This window comes from Nicotiana sylvestris, chromosome 6 (assembly GCF_000393655.2).
Source record: "Nicotiana sylvestris chromosome 6, ASM39365v2, whole genome shotgun sequence".
Classification (NCBI taxonomy): Eukaryota; Viridiplantae; Streptophyta; class Magnoliopsida; order Solanales; family Solanaceae; genus Nicotiana; species Nicotiana sylvestris.
The window spans coordinates 100,816,877-100,838,000 of NC_091062.1; the positions used below are offsets into that span (position 1 = coordinate 100,816,877).

Consider the following 21,124-nt stretch of genomic DNA (forward strand, 5'->3'; position numbering starts at 1 on the left):
GTTTGTTTGTGAACAAGTACCGTCAGCTTTAGAACTCTAAACCACAAAATTTGCCTAAAATCTAGGAAAGCTTAATTGTTCATTCAAACCTGAAATTTCAGGTTGATTAGACCTCTAATTGACTACTGCTAAAGCTGTCGTTATACATTAAATGTGTATTTCTCTTTAAATACGCATCATTACCTCCTGTCATCTTCATAATTCTAAATCGTCAAAAACCCTTCTTCACTTTCAATTGCTTTCTTCTCCAAAGTTCTAACTCACCAATTCTCTCAAAAAATCGGCGATAATGACAAACCCACAAGACAACCCTAGAACTCCTCCACAGCCCACTCCCTCTAATTCATCTACCTCTCCTCCACCTAGCACGACTCCCAAACCAAGGCTGAGAAGGGTAAAAATGCTTGCTCGAAAAATAGTAGCTTCTGGGGCTCTCTCAAGGAAATTGAATGAGCAATTAAAGGCAAGTCAGACTCAAGACTCTGATTCTGAGTCGTACAAATCTGCTAATAAGGGGGAAGGACCTGGGTCTTATAACTCTGAGAAGGTTCAAGAATCCCCTTCTAAGGTAAGTTCTTCTTTGACTGAGAATTTAGAAAATAGGTTTGTTTTGGTTGGGACTATCAGGGATGTGGAATTATCTGAGTTAATACAGAGTGGAGGTAAAAAAAATCTGAAAAAGAAAAAGAGAGAGAGGGTGTATGTGGTGACGAGAGGGGAAAAGGGAAAAGAGTGGTTGATCATTCACCCACTACTGATTTGTCTATACCTGCTATTTGTGGGGTTGAACATGAAAATATTGAAGAGAGTGGCAAGAAGTTAGGGGGAAGTGGTTCTGGTGAAGCTGCTGAAGGGTTATTTAATCTAAGTGCACCGGGAGATGAACCTGGTTCATCAACTGAAGAGGTCCGCTGAAAAGGGTAGGGGCAAGTTACGATCCAAAGAAAAAGAGAACTCCCACACCAAAAGCCCCCAATGCTCCTAAACCCTCCAAGAAAATAAAGGCTTCATCTCCAACAACTACTAAAACTTCCTTGCCAAAGGCTAGAGCCACAAGAAGCAGGGTAAAATAGAGTGAGAGTGATCTACAAAAGGCTCTGGCTGAAAGAAAGAAGAAAAGGATTGCTAAAGGAAAGGGTAAGGTTGCAGAGTCCTCAGAAGCTATTGATATTGAGGAGATGGAACAGGTCCATCAGGAGGAAGTTACAACAGTGGAGGTTCAGACCCCTAAGCCCAAAAAGCCCAAGACTTCTTCCAAGAAGTTTTCCTTTGTGTCTGAGGCTGCTGAACACTCATTGGCCAAGAGGACAAGGTTTGTAGTGAACAAGTTAGAGTTTTTGAAGAGGAGGAATGGAGTGGTGAAGAAGAAAGTGAGTCTGATGGTACAAGAGAAGCTGGCCAAGTTTGGCAAGAGAAAATTTTTGAAGGGTAGATTGTTGAAAGACTTGGTGGAACCAGGAATGATGAGACTGGTGGATGCCTTAGCTGCTCAGGGTTGGAGGGTCATGGTCCTTCAGATGGATGGAAGGCTAGCCAAGAATGAGATCATTGAGTTCATGGCAAATGCAGAGGTCAAGGATGGCAAATTTAGCAGCCTGGTGAAAAGAGTTCACGTGACCTTTGATGCAAAGAAGCTAGGTGAGATCCTCTATATACCTTCTGAAGTATTTGATGACTATACAAGGCAAAGGTAGCAATGTCTGGACTCCCTTCCTACTGCCCTTGAAATTACCAGGAAGTTTTATGGTGCTACAGATGTGAATAATGCTAAGGCTGTTCAGAAGAGTGAAATGAGGCCATGACACAAAGTCTTGTTTGAATTTGTCAACAAGTGTTTGCTGCCTCGACAGGAAAGGAGGCACATTGCTAACTACATGGACTTGGTGATGATGGAGTGTTTTGAAAGAACAAGGCAGATCAACTGGCCTGCATAATTATCAAGCTGCTAGACAGGGTTATCAATGGCTCCAAGGCACATGCCACTCCTTATGGGTTCATTTTTATTACTGTTCTTGACCGCTGCAAGGTGCCACTGAAGAAGAGGGAAATGGCCTCAACCAAAGATCACTTTGGAATCAACACTTCGATTTCCTGTGATTATGAGATCACTACCATTCCCAATGAACCTGGTTCATCCAAGAAAACACCTATAAACAGCAAAGTCAGAGCCCCATTGTCACACCTCCTTTTACACACCCGGAAGGGTATAAGAGTTTTTCCAATTAAAGTGACAATCGAAACGGGATTAATTATTTAAAGATTCAAAGTGGCCACTTGGGATAATTTATAGTGTCCCTAGTCACCGGTTTTAAATCCCGAATCGAGGAAAAGATTAACTCTATATTACAGTCTGCGAACCAGAAATTCTAAGTAAGGAATTCTGTTAACCCGGGAGAAGGTGTTAGGTATTCCCGAGTTACGTGGTTCTAGCACGGTAGCTCAACTGTTATATCCGGCTTATGTTGATACCCAATTTTTCCCTATGTATTTTTATACTCAAAATACTTTCAAAATAGAATATGTATGCATATACAAGCACACCCAAAGGATTTGGTATTTTCCCAAATTTTTAAAGATTTTTAAAACCAATTTATTGCCTATTTTGCACTATAAAAACCAATAATTATTCCCAAAACTTGTCATTTTGGCGAATAATTTATTTTATTCTCGCATTTACATAAAATATAATTTACATGATTTTTGCAAAATTTTACAAGTCCATTTGGTATTTTTAAACTAAAATTGCATGAAATTGCAATTTTAGCCTATTTCTCGATTTAATAGCATTCGTAATCACAAAATCTTTTCTAATATTTTTAAATTAATACTTATGCATTGCTTATTAACTCTGTATTTTTAATTTGATTTTTAAACACTATTTACTATTTTTATAAAATCAAAACGGGGAAAATTGGCTATTTAAATTGCAGTCCCTTTTTATTTCAATTGTAGCCCAAATTGCACCCTCAATTTCAACCGCAACCCGTATTCCTAGATTAACCAACCCATACCCAATTAATTTACCCGATCCAGCCTTGATCTGATCTGAGTCGTTGATCAAATGAGATCAACGGCCCAGATTCTATTTCCCAAATTAAATCAAACGACCCCCCTTTTGACCCCTCATTTCTCATAGAGACCGGTCTCTCTCTTGATCTCTTCGTCTCCTCCTTCTCTCTAGAACCCTCTGGTTCCCTCCTCCTTCTCCGACGAGCTTCATCGCCTCTCCGGCCATGCTCCGTCCTCACTTATCTCGACCACCAGTCGCCATGGAGCTGTGTCTCGCTGATCTTCTCTAAGTTTTGAGGCTCGAGAGACTTCAACCATGCAAGATGGTCACTGGAAGCCTTGCTTGGCTTATCTCCGGCCTTTTCTCCGATGGTTTTCAGTCCGATGGCACTATGAACGCCATTATTAACGAGTTTCACAACCGGGTTCCTTACCTCACCGATTTATTGCAAAAAACCCTAATTTCCGCCTAAGTCTCTCGATATCTATCTTTTTAAAGCATTTTTAACTTATCCTTTTGTGTTTTACACTACCTTCTACCTGATTCTAAAATTTTAAACGTTTTGTTCTTTTCTCAAAAGCTAGGGTTTCCGAACCCCTTTCAAAAATCGCTATATCTTCTGCTTCTTTTTGAGTATTATGTGCTTATGCCTGTATTATTTGTTTATGTTTGTGTTATGAGCTTGTTTGTGTGGTTTTCTGGTTAATCCGAGTTCCATGCTTTAAGTTTCTATTAGGGCTCCTGTCTTGTGTTGAAACTGTGATCTTCTCGCTTAGTGTTCTCTGATTTTCACACCTATTGTGTTTATAGGTCTAATTGTTATTCTAAATAATTTTGTGCATCTATTTGAATCCCTGATTATCCGTATATGATTTCCTTGAAGATGCTCCACTGATTTGAATTGTTTCCTTGATTATGAGATGTTTTCCTTACTTAAGGATGATTCCTTGTGATTTTCCATCTCACCCGTGATTTTCCTTAACTAATTGCTTTCAAAATCAGTCTGTTTATATGCACACTATATGCTTATTTACTTTCCTTACTTGTAATGATGTTGTACCTTCCTTATTTGATGCATTTTTCTTTACCGTTTGAGCTGTGACTCCCTAATTGAAGGCAATTTGAGTTTTAATTGATTCTACTAGGTTTTCTTTCTATAATTATAATCAGTCTATATGTGTTACCTTATTTTTCACTTATTTGAAGACTATATATACTCTACCCTCTCTTTAGCATAGGAGGAGGGAATCATTTTCTGAACTCTCTCTTACACAAAAGAAGTAATTCAGTACTCTCTCTTTGTTTCACACAATCTCTCTCCCCTTGTGACTACTGGCTGCTCAACTAGCTTGAAACTCAGGCTGAGTTTCAGGCTGCTTCATTGTTCCATTGCTCTCTATATTGCTGCTCACTTTACTACTATCGCTGCACACTCTCTATATTGCTGCTCACTCCACCACTTTGCATATTATAACTCACTACTGTCCTGCATTACTTTGCCTTCAACTGGTATGTCTCCTATTTGATTTACAGCTTCAAAGCAATATGTTTTCTATGGGTATTGCACTTCCAGTTTTGTTTCTCCTCCGTCTCTTTCTTAAACTACTGAACTCCATTCCTTGTTTGCCTCGCTGAGGATTACTCTGATTTCTGTTAAAACTCCAGTCCCATTTTGACATACTCTCGGAATCAGGCATATGTTTTATCATGTCTTCTACTGGGTTGTTTGCTTGTCTAGAATCGTGTTATTTTACTACATCATTACTATATTTTGAAAGTGTTTCAATATGTCTTTTACTAATTCCTAAACTATTATATACCTATTGCCATTTTTAGTTATACTTCTAAAAATTTCGATCAAACTTTTTTTTGATTTTTGCCAAAACCTATCTTTAATATTCCTGCTTTTAACTCTCATTTCTTTAGACCTTAAATGTGATTGAGACGTGCTAATTATATGTCTATCCGTGGAGGGACATTTGAGCCTCTTACATGCCTTTATGTGTTCCCTTACATGAAGTCTTATTTGTTTTGTATGTCGCCTAATATTTTGACCTTCAAACCTAAGGGTTCAGCCTAGTCCTTACCTTATAGGAATAATGGTCCTAAATACCCTCTAGGACTTATAGGACGGGACGGGTAATAGCACGCAATAAGCACTCGCGACCAATCCACACGTTTAATTAACCTTTACGGGGCGGGAAGGGTAGAATATGGAGATGATGACGGTGCGCTAATATCTCGTGAGAGAATGATTGCTGGGTATTGCACCAAACTGATTCATATTATATTTAAACCTAGGACCCCTTTTCTCCTTCTTTAGTTATTGATGTTTTCTTAAATTAATGTTTCTTCAACTAAGCTTTCTCCTTTTAAAATCACTTGTGTCTTTCTTCTTTCAAAATTTTTCAACTTGTTATGTGCAAACTTTGCTTGTTTATTCCTACTCTTCTTAAAGTCATAATTAAGCACGGCCGGGAACCACACTAGTGGATCTTGAGGGGTGCCTAATACCTTCCCCTCGAGATAATCTCAAGCCCTTACCCGAACTCTGGTTTATCTTTCAAAAAATCTTATCTTCTTTAAAAGTGTCCTAATGCACTATAATCATTAGGTGGCGACTCTTCAAATTCCATAACCCGATTCCTCGAAAGGGAATAAGAGTTGTTTTGTCCATAATGTCGTAAACCCGATTTCGCCTTCTTTTAGGAGGGAAAAAGGGGGCGTCGACAGCATGGCGACTCTGCTGGGGAGATGCTTTAAGGCTTTTACCATTACGTTCTTTTTATGACTTTATTGCTTCCTTTATTACCTTTATTTCCTGCTTTTAATCATTTCTCCGTGAATACTAACTTGACTCTTCGTGTTTTCTTTTCCTTTAATTGCTTTCCCCTTTACTGCTTTACCATTATCTCAATTCCGTTTTCATTTCCGAGCATTTATTGTAATCTTTACTTTATGAACGTGAAAATACATGTAATTTGTTTCATTATTGTAATTGCATCTCTCAACATCATATCCCACTCGTTCCAAAACAAATCCTATAGCAACGCTTATAATGAGTGGTTGCGCCCTTCCGATATCATAACCCCTAAATGTGGCAAAGGCATATTTGCGGTAAAACCAGTCGATCAACGGTGTAGTCGACGGTTCCGCGCCTTTCCCTCTTGAGTTGTCCGCTCAAGGGTACCTTGTCTAGCACTTCAAAGTAGAAACCTTACTCTATTAAACTGTTCATGCATCATGGTCAAGCCTAGACGAGTCAGTTATGTTGTCCGCATAATGACTCATTAAGACAGCCTAAACCAAAGTCCATCGGGTTTCCTAAAACCCAAATGGACACCTTCACGCTATGTGCATTTATTTGGAGAACTAAACGCCTTATGCTAATTATTGGTATTAAATAGTCGAGTCCAGTGAGGGTGAGGTCTTAACCCTTTGTTTTGCAGGAAATGAATGACAAAGTTCCCGACTTCGGTATGGTAAACATACCCTCAATCTTGCTGACCTGGTGGAGGAACCTCCCATCAAGTAACCAAATCAACGAATGGAAAGAGAGAGTCACTAAGGCTAGTGAGAAGCTAGAATACCTGGAGTACAACTTGCTGGAATTGGAAGAGAAAGTGAGGAAAAGAGTCACCGACTGTCAAAACATTGAGGGAAGCGAAGGAGAACGCCTAGCAAAGGCATTTTTACTGGAAAATCTGCGCGAGCTGGAGGATCTGATCAACGAGAACATTCAACCTGAAGAAGGTCCTTCGGGGACCAAGTAGTTAGGATTTTTACTCTTCTGCTTTCTTAAATGTAATAAGGCCGCTGGCCATTAGTGACATCTTTTATTATTCAGTTGTTTTTGACTCGTCTTATTTTTATCAATAAAATGAGGCATTTAGCATTATAAGTTCTCCAAATTTAATTTGTTGCTAGGCTTACCTCGGGCACAACGAGGCACCCAAATTAGGAAGCGATTTATATTCCAGCACAATGTGTTTAAATATTGCAATATTATTTATCAGAATCCGCGCTAACTTTTTACCTTTTTGTTTTTTTTTCTTTTATTATTTTTATTCCCCTCCCCAAAGGTTAGTTCGTGCATTCTGGCACCATCAACGTACTCAACAAGATCCAAGGGTCCTCCACCTCCTCCTCCTCCAAGTCCACCAAAAACAGGAACAAAGGCAAAATGGGAGATACAAGTGCTAGAAAGGAAATCAAGGAAACCTCTCAGAACGCTTCAATCACTAAGGAAACTGCTGCTCATCTTGAGCAAACTTTACTGAGATTTCGAGAAGAACTGGAACAAGTTCGAAACCTGGCAAGTCTGTCAATCACTCTTGCCGCTGCTGATGCCAACAACCAGAACCATACTACACCACCAGCACAACCCGCTCATGCCCAAGCCTGCAACACCTGCAACAACACTCCACTGCACGTTCCTGAAACACAAAATACCACAAAAGACCATAACACTCCAATCTTTGTGGACACCATGCCACATTACAGTCAGCCAATCGCCAGTGCAATCGAGACAGATGACAAGAGCTCCCTCATTCAGAATTTGGCCGCTGAGATCAAGAAGTTGACTAGCCGGGTCCAAGATTTCGAAGGTAACAAAAGTGTTGAAGGGTTAAATTACGAAGATCTCTGTGTTTAGCCAGATGTTGAGCTCCCGGAAGGGTACAAATCTCCCAAGTTCGAACTATTCAACGGTACATGTGATCCCAGGGTCCACCTCAGAATGTATTGTGATAAACTGGTAGAAGTCGGAAGGGACGAAAAGATTCGCATGAAGCTGTTCATGAGGAGTTTGAAGGGTGATGCTTTATCATGGTATATTAGCCAGGATGCAAAGAAATGGACTAGTTGGGTGAACATGGCGTCTGACTTTATGGATCAGTTTAGGTTCAACACTGAGAACGCACCAGATGTGTTCTATATCCAGAATCTCAAGAAGAAGCCCATAGAGACCTTTCGCGAGTATGCTACTCGTTGGAGGTCAGAAGCTGCTAAGGTCAGACCGGCCTTGGAGGAAGAACAAATGAACAGGTTCTTCGTCCGTGCTCAGGATCCGCAGTACTATGAGAGGCTGATGCTAAGAGAGGGCCAAAAGTTCTCCAACATCATCAAGTTGGGAGAAAGAATCGAAGAAGGCATCAAAAATGGTATGGTCACTAACCTCGAGGCATTGCAAGCTACCAACAAGGCTTTACAGTCTGGTGGCTCATCAAAGAAAAAGGATGTGAATTCTGTGATGGCTGCGCAAAGGAACAGCTCCCCTATGAAGTACCAAACCTATCCCTCAGCTCCACTCACATATCAACCTACCCTAAATCACCAAGCACCATCACCCACCTACCAAATTCCATCACCTGCTCCACCACCTACGTATGAACCCGCTTCACACAGATATTCCCAACCCGCACCTATATACCAAGCATATAACTCCCAACCTTCTCACTACCCATCACCTCCTACCCGTCAAAACTTCCCTCGACCTAGACCAAACTTCGACCACAAACCTCCCAGACAATATACCGCCATAGCCGAGCCAATTGACCAATTATATCAAAAACTCAAGGCAGCTGGTTATGTTACCCCTATCCCACCCGTAACTCTAGAAAATCCTTCCCAGTGGATCAACCCAAACAAGACTTGCGCATACCATTTCGGGATGAAGGGCCATACCATTAACGAGTGTCGCTCGTTGAAAGACAAGATTCAGAACCTGATTGACAACAAGATCATTATAGCAAAGGAGCCCGCTCCTAATGTCCGCAACAACCCTATGCCTGACCACGAGGGTAGAGGCATCCACATGATCGAGATCGAAGATGATTGGGACCCCAAGGGGTCAATCGGGTTAATAGCTGAAGGAGACGAACCTAAGAAGCCAATAGTTACTCTCAATCCCATTGTTGTCCAGATTCAGCCCTCTGAGGGCGTTGTGGTAAATGTGTCCGTACCACTCGAGTTTGAAGCACCACCTTCAAAGGCGCCAAAACTAATTGAGGTTGAGTTCGGAGTTCCAAGGGTGCCTACGCCATTTGAAGTTACTGTGTTACCTCCTAAGGCACCAATTCCAGTCTCCATGACAGACGTAACCCCGTTCAAGACAAATGTTATACCTTGGAATTACACCGCTGAGGCTAGAAGGAAGGGAAATACATATACTGGGGAAGCGATTGCCGCACAGGGCATGACCAGGACAGGCAGGGTATACACCCCGGAACAGTTGGCTGAGTCCAGCAAGCAGGCCTCCGGGCAGGCTGTTGAAACTGGACCCAATGACCTTTGGAGGAAGGTACAGGCCAAAGAGTACTCGGTCATTGAGCAACTGAACAAAACGCCAGCACAGATTTCTATTCTGGCTCTTCTACAAAGCTTAGAGACACATAAAAATGCCTTAATAAAAGTACTGAGTGAAGCTTATGTTCCCAGCAACGTAACAGGAGGAGAAATAGCAAACATGGTGGGGTAGGTACTGGAAAGCCATAAGATCACCTTCCATGAAGATGAATTACCGCTAGAAGGGCTTGGTCATAATAAAGCGTTGCACATCACTGCGCAATGCGAGGATCACTTTGTCACCAGGATTCTAGTCAACGGGGGATCCAGCCTCAATATTTGTCTGTTGGTAACTCTCAGGACATTGGGTAAGGGATCGCATGAGATCAAAGACGGGGCTATCAGTGTCAAAGCTTTTGATGGATCTCAGAGGTCCACCATTGGAGAAATTAGCTTATGCCTGCAGATGGGACCCACCTGGTTCGATGTCGAGTTCCAAGTCATTGACGTACCAGCGTCCTACAATTTGTTGCTAGGACGACCCTGGATCCATGCCGCTGGGGCTGTGGTGTCAACTTTGCATCAGGCTGTAAAATTTGAATGGAATCATCAGGAAGTAATCATTCATGGCGACGGTAGCAACCCTATATATAGTCGCCAGGCCATCCCGATGATCGGAGGTAGAAGGAAAATCGGTGGAGAAACATACCATCACATCGAGCGAGTCAACTCCATAGACAAAGACAAGTGGTGGGATAACAAAATTGAGAGCATCCTGAATTGGAGCGGGTATGAACACGGAAAAGGACTTGGCCAGAACCTGCAGGGTATCACCAAACCTATCAAGCTGAAGAAGCACGGTACCACTTTGGCCTAGAGTATGAGTACACTTGGGAGGAGTTCAACCACTGGTCACCCCCATGGCGCGGACCATACCATCCGCTGGAGCACCCTATACCTCAGTTGGAGCAGATTTTTCAGCCAGCCAACACTTCATACAGATTAGAGGAAGACGAGGCACCAACAGCAATAAAGAACCTGTTTCTGGAAGATGATATGGATTGTTGTGTTATCTTCGAGGAGGAAGTGGAGGAAGGCCCTTCCATTCAAGCTATGAACCAAGGAGAGCACCTCGCCAATTGGTCAATCAGGACCACCAGTGCCCGGAGAGCCTCGGGGTAGCAAGGCTAAACGACGCATATGCATCGCACTTTACTTTAGTTGATTTTACTTCTCCGCATTGTCTTTACTTTTGAAAAGAGCTCCGATGTTTGAAACGATTATGAAAAGGCATTTTTCAAGTTTATCTTTACATTTCGCTCTCATTTATTTTCTCTACCCTTTACTTTATTTTACACAGCATTACTATTACATATCTTGATGATGAACCAACGACTGTGACTTGCAACGAGACAGTGCGACAAACGGATATAGACTCAGAAGAGGATTAGATACCATAAGAGGTTGTTAGGGAGGTCAAGAATTTCGAGAACAAGCCCAAGTCTAACTTAGACGAAACTGAGGTCATCAATTTAGGGAATGCAGAAAATGTCAAGGAAACACGTATCAGCGTACACTTGTCACCATCAGAAAAGGATGTTTACACCAGGACAGCTGGTGTTGAAGAAGATATTTCCAAATCAAGATGAAGCCAAAAGGAAATTCTCTCCTAATTGGCAGGGTCCGTATATGGTGCATCGGGTTCTAACCGGAGGAGCCCTTATTCTCGCGGAAATGGACGGAGAAGTCTGGCCGAAGCCTATCAACGCAGACGCAGTGAAGCGATACTACATTTGATCGTATGCTTTTCCTTCATGATGTATTTTGAACTACGCTTGACCTGATTCTCGTTTAAGAGGGGATACGTAGCCAGCCCTATGGGTTCGGTCACACTTTAATAAAAATACCATTTTTCCCCGCTATGGGAACTGGGGCAGAATTTGGAGGAGGACCCTCAAAATTCCGAAGTCAGTTTGTCAGCTTTCGCATCAGCACCAACCCAGTAAACTGGGGCAGAATTTTGAGGAGGACCCTCAAAATTCTGGAGCCAATCCGCGTTCGATCGTGCAGCACAGCCGTCAACAGCGCCAGCCCAGTAAACTTGGGTAGAATTTTTTAGGAGGACCCTCAAAAATCTAGAGCAAGCGAGGTTGCCGTGTCTTGAACCACGTTGCAGTTGTTGGTTCATCCCGAAATAAAATTATTCTTTTTACCTATATATACATGCACTTGCCTTATATTCACTAGGTCATGCCTGAATATCATTTGGATCGCATCGTTTAGCAACACTACCCCAATGATACGCAACAGCAAGAGCCGGAGGATACGAACTAACCTTCCCCTATAAACTCACAATTTTTCTTTGGATGCAGGAATTCAGGCAACGAATCAAAGTATATTTGCTCTTCAGAATCAAAAACCCTCCAGAGGGTCACTATCCGCACTCGACACTCCCCAGCAGTCTTAATAGCGCAAACCACCCACCAAAATTCAGGCCACAAAAGCAAAACGCACCCACTCTTTAGAGTCGAAACTCTCAAAGCAATCACTCATTTCGCAAAAGTCTACTATCTACACCCAGCATTTCCCAGCAGTCATGATAGCGCAATCATCTATCAGCTAAGAGAACTTACTACTGTTCGTTTCTTTACATTTCTGCATTGCATAAGGTTACTTGCTGCCTTTCGAGACTAAGCTCTGTCTCCATTTGCATTTCTGCATAAGGCTACTCTCTGCCTTCCGAGGTTAAGCTCTACCTCCATATTGCATAAGGCTATCTATCTGCCTTCTGAGACTAAGCTTTGTCTCCATTTGCATTTCTGCATAAGGCTACTCTTTGCCTTCCGAGGTTAAGCTCTACCTCCATATTGTATAAGGCTATCTATCTGCCTTCCGAGACTAAGCTCTGTCTCCATTTGCATTTCGGCATAAGGCTACTCTCTGCCTTCCGAGGTTAAGCTCTACCTCTATATTGTATAAGGCTATCTATCTGCCTTCCGAGACTAAGCTCTCTCTCCATTTGCATTTTTGCATAAGGCTACTCTCTGCCTTCCGAGGTTAAGCTCTACCTCCATATTGCATAAGGCTATCTATCTGCCTTCCGAGACTAAGCTTTGTCTCCATTTGCATTTCTGCATAAGGCTACTCTCTACCTTCCGAGGTTAAGCTCTACCTCCATATTGCATAAGGCTATCTATCTGCCTTCCGAGACTAAGCTCTGTCTCCATCTGCATTTTGCATAAGGCTACTCTCTGCCTTTCGAGGTTAAGCTCTACCTCCATATTGCATAAGGCTATCTATCTACCTTCCGAGACTAAGCTCTGTCTCCATCTGCATCTTCTGCATAAGGCTACTCTCTGCCTTCCTAGGTTAAGCTCTACCTCCATATCGCATAAGACTATCTATCTGCCTTCCAAGACTAAGCTCTGTCTCCATCTGCATCTTGCACAAGGCCACTTTTTGGCCTTCCGAGGTTAAGCTCTACCTCCATCCTGCATAAGGCTACTTATTTGCCTTTCGAGACTAAGCTCAGTCTCCATCCGCATTGCATAAGGCTATCTTCTGCCTTCCGAGGTTAAGCTCTACCTCCATATTGCATAAGGCTATCTATCTGCCTTCCGAGACTAAGCTCTGTCTCCATCCTGCATGGACGAAATATCGCCACTTTATTTAAATTCTCGCTTCGGCTTAAAATCGCCACCTACATTCAAATTCACGCCTTGGCTGAAAAATCGCCACTCTTTGCATTCATTCGGCTGAAAGATTGCCACCTTCTCATGGGCTGAAAAATTGCCAACTTATTCAAAGGCGTCATAGTTCGGAGGCACCATCTGCATAGCCCGAAAACATCATTTCATGGCCTGCGAATCTTTATTTTATGCGCTTCATTGCCCAGGACATCATAGTCTGAGGACGTCATCCTAACCGTCCAAAGACAGCATTCATGGTCCAATGGGAACTTGAATCATGTTTAAATTACACAAATATATACACACATCATGCACTTGTAGGTACTCCGGTTGGCTCACGGCTGTCTCAGCGATCCGGCTCCAGTTCTTTGCACATCATGCACTTGTAAAACTAAAAAGGAACAAAAAGAACATTATTTATTCTCGACCAGAAAGTTTTGGTCGAGTTTCAGTTGAATTGACCAAAGAAGAAGAAAGAGAGATGATGAGGAACGAAAATTGAAATAATGCCAAAAATGAACAATGAAGGAAAAACTCACCGACCAAAGCTCGAACTCGGAACTGATATTTCGATTTAAACCCCTAAATAATGTCATCTGCATGTTCCTTGCGAAGAACAAGAAAGCAACGTTATTCTGGGGCCAAACCAGCCTTGAACGCTAAGGAAACTTTGAAGGATATCCTTATATGAACGAACTCAGCCATGACTTCTAGGTATCGAACCCTAGATTTGAGATTCGAGAAGCATTGGATAGATTCGAGGGAAACCAATAGTGGATTAGGTCTAAGGGGGGTATAGTGGTTATGAGGTGTAATTTTGGGGCCGATTTGATGAGTTAGGGTTTTGGTCGTTCTCTTCGATTCAAGATTCGATGAGTTCCAGTAGGATTCGAGAGAGGGGGTTTGGAGATTTGAGAAGAGGAGAAGGTGGGGGATCTGTGGTGTAAAAATGGGGTCGATTGGAGCAACGCCTCCGGCGGAGACAATTCCGGCAGGCGGCTCACGGCGAAGGCGGTGAGGGCTCTATGAGGGTGTGTGGGGATGATGAGAGGGGGTAGGGGGGTACGTTAGGACATTTTTATACCAGAAGATCCCAGCTTCTCCACCGTTGGATCTGGAAAACCTCGACGGCCAGGATTTGTTTTAAAGAAACAACGTCGTTTGGTCGCTAGATGGGGCAGAACGAGTGTGGAGGGGTCTGGGCCAAAAATGGGACGGGTTTCAGGGCAAAATGTTTGGGCCTATGGAATTATAAACAAAAATGGCCCAAGAAAAATAGGCTTCTTATTCAATTCTTTTCCTTTCTTTTCCAAATTAGTTTTATTTTTCTCTTTTTTTCTAATTTCTTTTAAATTTAAATTAAAATTCAACCTAAACCTAAATTAATTCAAATAAACCTAAATTACTTCCTACTCAAATATCTTAGCAAATTAATTACCACAATTAATAAATTAAAGAAAAACTACTCAAGATCCAAATTAAAATTAAAACGTGCAAAATGACCATTTTTATGATTTTCCCCTTTTTTATAAAATAACTTAATTACTTGATTAATCCTAAAATGTTAAATTAGACCCTAAATGTAAATGCACATATTTTTTGTATTTTTCATTAATTAAACAAAAATAAAAATGCACAGAGAAATGCAAACAATTATCAGGAAATACCACAAAATCCACAAAATTGCAAATAGTAAAAAAAATTGTTTTGAATTTATGGGAGTAATTCATATAGGACAAAAATCACGTGCTCACAGCTGCCCCTCTTTGCCCGGAAACGCGAAGAGTTTTTGTGCAAAGATAAAGTGAGCGGATACGAGCAATTTTTGCCCGTTTGATTACTCCGTGGGAAGCATTTTTTGAAAGATTTGACCGCACCCTGCTTCCGAGGTTGCCTACATATCCTTGGCTATAAAGGAATCAGGTCAGTGTAGTTCGAAAAGTTTTGGTAGCTGGGACTACCATGAAGCTGTGATTTCACTATTGTTGTTGCTGCTACTACTGCTTATTGCATCCCCTTATTACACCATGATAAAATGAAAAGAAGTTAGAATAGACTATGATCTATGCATTACAAAATCCTATCTATATCTTCAAACTTGCTCTTGTGGTTCTTGTTGCCTTGTTGACTTGTATTCTCCCGGTGGAATCCCTTTGTTGCCGCCTTGAATTGTAATCTGCGATGTTTTCCATTTCTCCAGGTGGATGCCTGACTGCCAACTACACTTTGAGATGTTTTTCTTTTCTCCAGATGGACGCCTGACCGCTAAACTTGAGCTATACTTTGAGAGGCTTTCCATTTCTCCAGGTGGACGCCTGACCGCTGAACTTGAATGTATTCCCTGCTCTCCAGGTGGGCTCCTGATTGCTGAACTTGAAATGTATTCCCTACTCTCTAGGCGGGATCGTGACTTCAACAAAATAGACAAAAATAAAGAAAATCTTCTGCCCCCGTTTGGGTATCTGGGCACACATGTAAGCGTAAAACGGGTCACATTACCAAATATCAATAAGAACTTGAAAGCTAAAACTTGAATTGTACTCCCTTGTTTTCCAGGTGGGCTCCTGATTGGTGTCTTGAAATGTATTCCTTGCTCTTCAGATGGGCTCCTGACTTCAACGAAATGTATTCCCTGCTCTCCAGGCGGGCTCCTGACTGCTAAACTTGAATGTATTCCCTGCTCTCCAGGCGGGATCCTGACTTCAACAAAATAGACAAAATAAAGAAAAAATTTCTGCCCCAGTTTGGGTATCTTGACACATATGTAAATGTAAAACAAACCACATTACCAAATATCAATAAGAACTTGAAAGCTAAAACTTGAGTTATACTCCCTAGTTCTCCAGGGGGCTCCTAATTGCTGACTTGAAACGTATTCCCTGCTCTTCAGGTGGGCTCCTGACTGCTAAACTTGAACGTATTCCCTGCTCTCCAGGCGAGCTCCTGACTGCTGAACTTGACATGTATTCCCTGCTCTTCAGGCGGGCTCCTGACTGCTGAACTTGAAATGTATTCCCTGCTCTTCAGGCGGGCTCCTGACTGCTGACTTGAAATGTACTCCCTGCTCTTCAGGCGGGCTCCTGACTGCTAAACTTGAAATGTATTCTCTGCTCTCCAGGAGGGCTCCTGATTTCAACAAAATAGACAAAAACAAAGAAAATTTTCTGCCCCAGTTTGGTGGCTGGGCACAGATGTGAGTGTAAAACTGAATCATATTACCACGTATTACTAAGAATTTGAAAGCTATGTCCCATTATCCAGGGGGTCCTGAAAACTCTTAATTTGTGACTTCTGCTAAATCTTGTTATCTAAGAGGGTCTTTAAACTACTCCCCATTATCCAGGAGGGTCCTGAAAATCAAAAGTCAAATTTTATCTTAAGAGTGACAACTTTTATGGCTGAATTATACTACCCTACAGCAGAATTTATGCTAAATGTTGTATCTGATCGAAATCTTTAAGCTAAGTCCCATTATTCAGGAGGGTCCTAAAAACTCCTAATTGAATCTTATCTCGAACATGCAAACTTCTAAGCCAACTTATATTCCTTTGGGATACATTTATCCTAGATTATGCTATTTCTGAACTTTAAACTAGGTCTCATTTTCCAGGAAGGTCCTGAAAATCAAAAATCAAACCTGTTTGGTGACTGCCTTTCTCCACGGACGTTTTCTCCGAAACAACTGAAATTTCTGCCCCTGTTTTAATCAAAGAAAAATCTTGTTAGTTTAAAATGTGGTGGTTAGTTGATGGCATTCTTGCTGCAGGTCTCTCCACTACATTGTTTTGTTTTGACTGGCTTCCCCGAACTGGCCCTGAACCACTTGACTTTCTAACTGACTTTCAAACCCCCATGACTTTGGATGAACCCCTGCATCTTCCATGAAATTACTAAATCATTTTTCCAATGGAACTTTTGCTGGCACTTTATCCCACCTTATATCCTGCTATATTTGGTATGCCCTGGCCGCACTGTGCTTTGCAATTTTGAAGCTGGTAGTGAGCTTTGAAATTCCTTCTTATTTGCTTAAACAGAACTGACATTGGGAACATCTTAGAGAAATAAACCCAAAAGAAATGAAATGCAATGACTTAGAGAGTTAAGGATAAGAAAATCCAAAACTGGAAGACTATCTGAAGGGGAAAAAGAAAAGAGACTGATCTGAGTGGAACAGCTGGCACCAATGATCATGACATGCATTTCGGATTAATCTGTCCAATCTGTCCAACCAATCAACTTTCAGTTGCCATACTTTGCTGCCCCGAAGTTTCCATAACCTGATTTCTTTACCAAAACCTTGACCTTGTTCAACTTGCGGTGCCCTGAAGGGTTTTCACCAACAAGCCTCTCTCATTTGTTCATCTCTCAACTCACTTTCGCCTTACGGTGCCCGTGAGGGTTTTCACCAATAAGACTTTCTCATTTTTGATTTCTCTCAGCTCCCATCGCCTTATGGTGCCCGTGAGGGTTTTCACCATAAAAGACTCTCTCATTTTTTATTTCTTTTCCCTCTTTGGACAAGAGTGTTGCCCTTGATATGAATCACTTCCACTTGCTTGACTTGGTATCTCTCGAAGACTGATCAGAAGGTCTTTCTTTGGACCGTAATGTGGGCTTTTGGATGGGGTTAGAAAGAAAGGGTATAAAAAGCTCAAAATAACTCAAATGGGTTAAAAATTACAACTTTCGGAATCAGATTTCTAACAACCACAACTTCTGCCCCAGCTTTCTTGTTTGGGGACTTTTGGATTAAAGGGACCGAACCGTGAGGCTGCCTACGTATCCTTAAAGGGAATCAGGTCGAACGTAGTTCATGTCATAGAAATTATTTTGTTATTGTGATTTTCTCTTTTCTCTTTTTTTTCTCTCTCTTTTTGCTTTCTTTTTCTCTTTTTGTTGTTTTTTCTTCTTTTTCCTTTTTTCATTCTTTTCTTTCTCTTTTCATTCTTTTCTTTCTCTTTTCATTTTTTCTTTCTCTTTTCATTCTTTTCTCTTTTTCTCTCCTTCCTTTACTTATCTTTTACGCTTGTGTTTCTGATTTTTGCTACTGATTCCAAAAGAGGGGTATGAAAGAAAATAAATAAGGCTCAAAGGGGGTAACAAAGGATAAAGTATTTTAGATAGCAGAACAAAATGCCTTCGTCATTCCAAATCTTCAAAGATATGCCAAGTATTAACCAAAGAGAATCATACATAGTATCTCTTGACTGCATCAGAGTTGATAGCCATTTCTACACATTTGTCTTCTACATCTGTCAAATACAATGCACCATTGGACAACACTCTAGTTACAATGAACGGCCCCTACCGGTTGGGGCAAACTTGCCTTTTGCTTCAACCTGATGTGGAAGGATACGTCATAACACTTGCTGACCTACTTCAAACTTCCGTGGACGCACCTTCTTATTATATGCTCTTGCCATTCTTTGTTGATATAGTTGGCCATGACACACTGCTGCCAATCTTTTCTCGTCGATCAAACTCAATTGTTCCAAGCGGGTTTTGACCCACTCATCATCATCGATCTCAGCCTCCGCGATAATTCGAAGGGATGAAATTTCCACTTCTGCGGGTATCACTGCTTCGGTGCCATACACCAATAAATAAGGAGTCGCCCCTACTGAAGTACAGACAGTAGTGCGTAACCTAGCAATGCAAACGACAGCTTTTCATGCCACTGCCTAGAAGCCTCCACCATTTTTCGAAGTATCTTCTTTATGTTCTTGTTAGCTGCCTCGACTGCTCCATTCACCTTAGGACGATATAGGGTGGAATTGCGGTGCGTAATCTTAAACTGTTGACATACCTCTTTCATCAAATGACTGTTGATATTAGCACCATTATTTGTGATGATTATCTTCGGTATCCCGAACTGGCAAATGATATTTGAGTGCACAAAATCAACCACCGCCTTCTTGGCTACAGACTTGAATGTTTTAGCCTCAACCCACTTGGTGAAATAATCTATGGCCACCAGAATGAACTTGTGCCTATTCGATGCTGATGGCTTAATTGGCCCAATGACATCCATGCCCCACGCAACAAAAGGCCACGGTGCAGACATCGTGTGTAATTCAGATGGTGGATAATGAATCAAATCTCCATGCACTTGGCACTGATGACATTTACGCACGAAGCTGATATAATCTTGCTCCATAGTGAGCCAATAATAACCTGCCCGGAGAATCTTCTTTGCCAGCACATACCCACTCATGTGCGGTCCACAGACTCTAGAATGTACTTCAGTCATAATAGTTGTGGCCTGGCTAGCATCTATGCATCTCCGCAATCCAAGATTTGGAGTCCTTTTATACAAAACCCCTCCGCTGAAGAAAACGCCGCTTGCCAATCACCTAATTGTTCTCTTTTGATCGCCTGTGGCTTGTACTGGATACACTGTCATCCTAATATATTCCTTGATATCATGAAACCAAGGCTTACCGTCAAGTTCTTCTTCCACCACATTACAATAAGCATGCTGGTCATGGATCTGAATATGCAATGGGTCAACATAAGCCTTATCCAGATGGTGTAACATTGATGCCAGAGTAGCCAAGGCATCAGCGACCTCATTATGAATCCTCGGAATATGCCTGAACTCTATTGATTGGAATCGCTGACAAAGATCATGTAAACATTGTCGATACGGTATGAGTTTTAAATCCTATATTTCCTACTCTCCTTGAATCTGGTGCACCAGAAGGTCCGAGTCACCCAAGACCAAGACTTCCTGGACACCCATATCCACAGCCATCCTCAAACCCAAAATGCATGCCTCGTACTCAGCCATGTTGTTAGTACAGTAGAACTGAAGATGAGCCGTAACAAGGTAATGATGCCCTGTTTAAGAAACAAGTACCGCTCATATCCCAACGCCTTTCATGTTAGCAGCCCCATCAAAGAAAAGTTTCCATCCTGGCCTTTCAACCTGTTCCAACTCATCAATGTGCATTACCTCTTCATCAGGGAAATAGGTCTTCAAAGGTTCGTATTCTTCATCCATAGGATTCTCAGCCAAATGGTCAGTCAATGCTTATGCTTTTATTGTAGTCCGAGTCACGTAGACAATGTCAAATTCTAGGAGCAAAATCTGCCACTTTGCGAGCCTTCCCTTGGGCATAGGCTTCTGGAAGATATACTTCAACGGGTCCAAGCGAGAGATGAGGTAAGTAGTATAAGATGACAAATAATGTTTCAATTTTTGGGCTACCCAAGTTAGGGCGTAATACGTCCTCTCAAAATGAGTGTACTTAACCTCATAAGATGTGAACTTCTTGCTGAGATAATAGATGGCCTGCTCCTTCCTGCCAGTGATGTCATGCTGTCCCAACACACATCCAAATGAATTGTCCAAGACCGTCAAATACAGAATCAAAGGTCTCCCTGGTTCTGGCGGGACCAACACAGGTGGGTTTGACAAGTACCCCTTTATCTTATCAAATGCTTCATGACATTCATCTGTCCACTTAATCACAGTATCTTTCTTTAACAGTTTGAAGATGGGCTCACAAGTTGTCGTGAGCTAAGCAATAAACCTGTTGATGTAATTCAATCTCCCCAATAGATTCATCACCTCAGTCTTGTTCTTTGGGGGTGGCAACTCCTAGATAGCTTTGATCTTTGATGGGTCTAATTCAATACCTCGACGGCTGACTATGAATCCCAACAACTTTCCAGACGGGACACCGAACGTGCATTTTGTAGGATGGAGTTTGAGATTGTACCTGCGAAGCCTTTGGAACAACTTTCTCAGATCTCTGACATGGTTAGACTGCTTTCTAGACTTTACAATCACATCATCCACATAAACCTCGATCTCCCTATGTATCATGTCGTGGAATATGATCGCCATTGCCCTCATGTAGGTTGCCCCCGCATTTTTCAGACCGAATGGCATGACCCGATAACAGTACGTTCCCCATGGCATGATGAATGCTGTCTTTTCTGTGTCCTCCTCATCCATTAAGATCTGACGGTAGCCCGCATAACAATCCACAAAAGAACTAATCTCGTGTTTGGCACAATTATCGATTAATATATGGATGTTCGGCAATGGGAAGTTATCCTTGGGACTTGCCTTGTTGAGATCTCGATAATCAACACACACCCCGGTCTTGCCATCCTTCTTCGGCACAGGTAC

General features: G+C 41.9%; 1 protein-coding gene across 1 annotated transcript; it reads left to right on the forward strand.

Moving 5' to 3' along the window:
• The first annotated feature begins 8,048 nt into the window (after nt 1-8,048).
• Nucleotides 8,049-10,746, forward strand: LOC138871025 (uncharacterized). Its single transcript, XM_070148874.1, has 4 exons — nt 8,049-9,484; nt 9,656-10,084; nt 10,297-10,437; nt 10,656-10,746. The coding sequence occupies exons 1-4, from the start codon at nt 8,049-8,051 to the stop codon at nt 10,744-10,746; spliced, it is 2,097 nt and encodes a 698-aa protein (XP_070004975.1).
• The last annotated feature ends 10,378 nt before the right edge of the window (nt 10,747-21,124 follow it).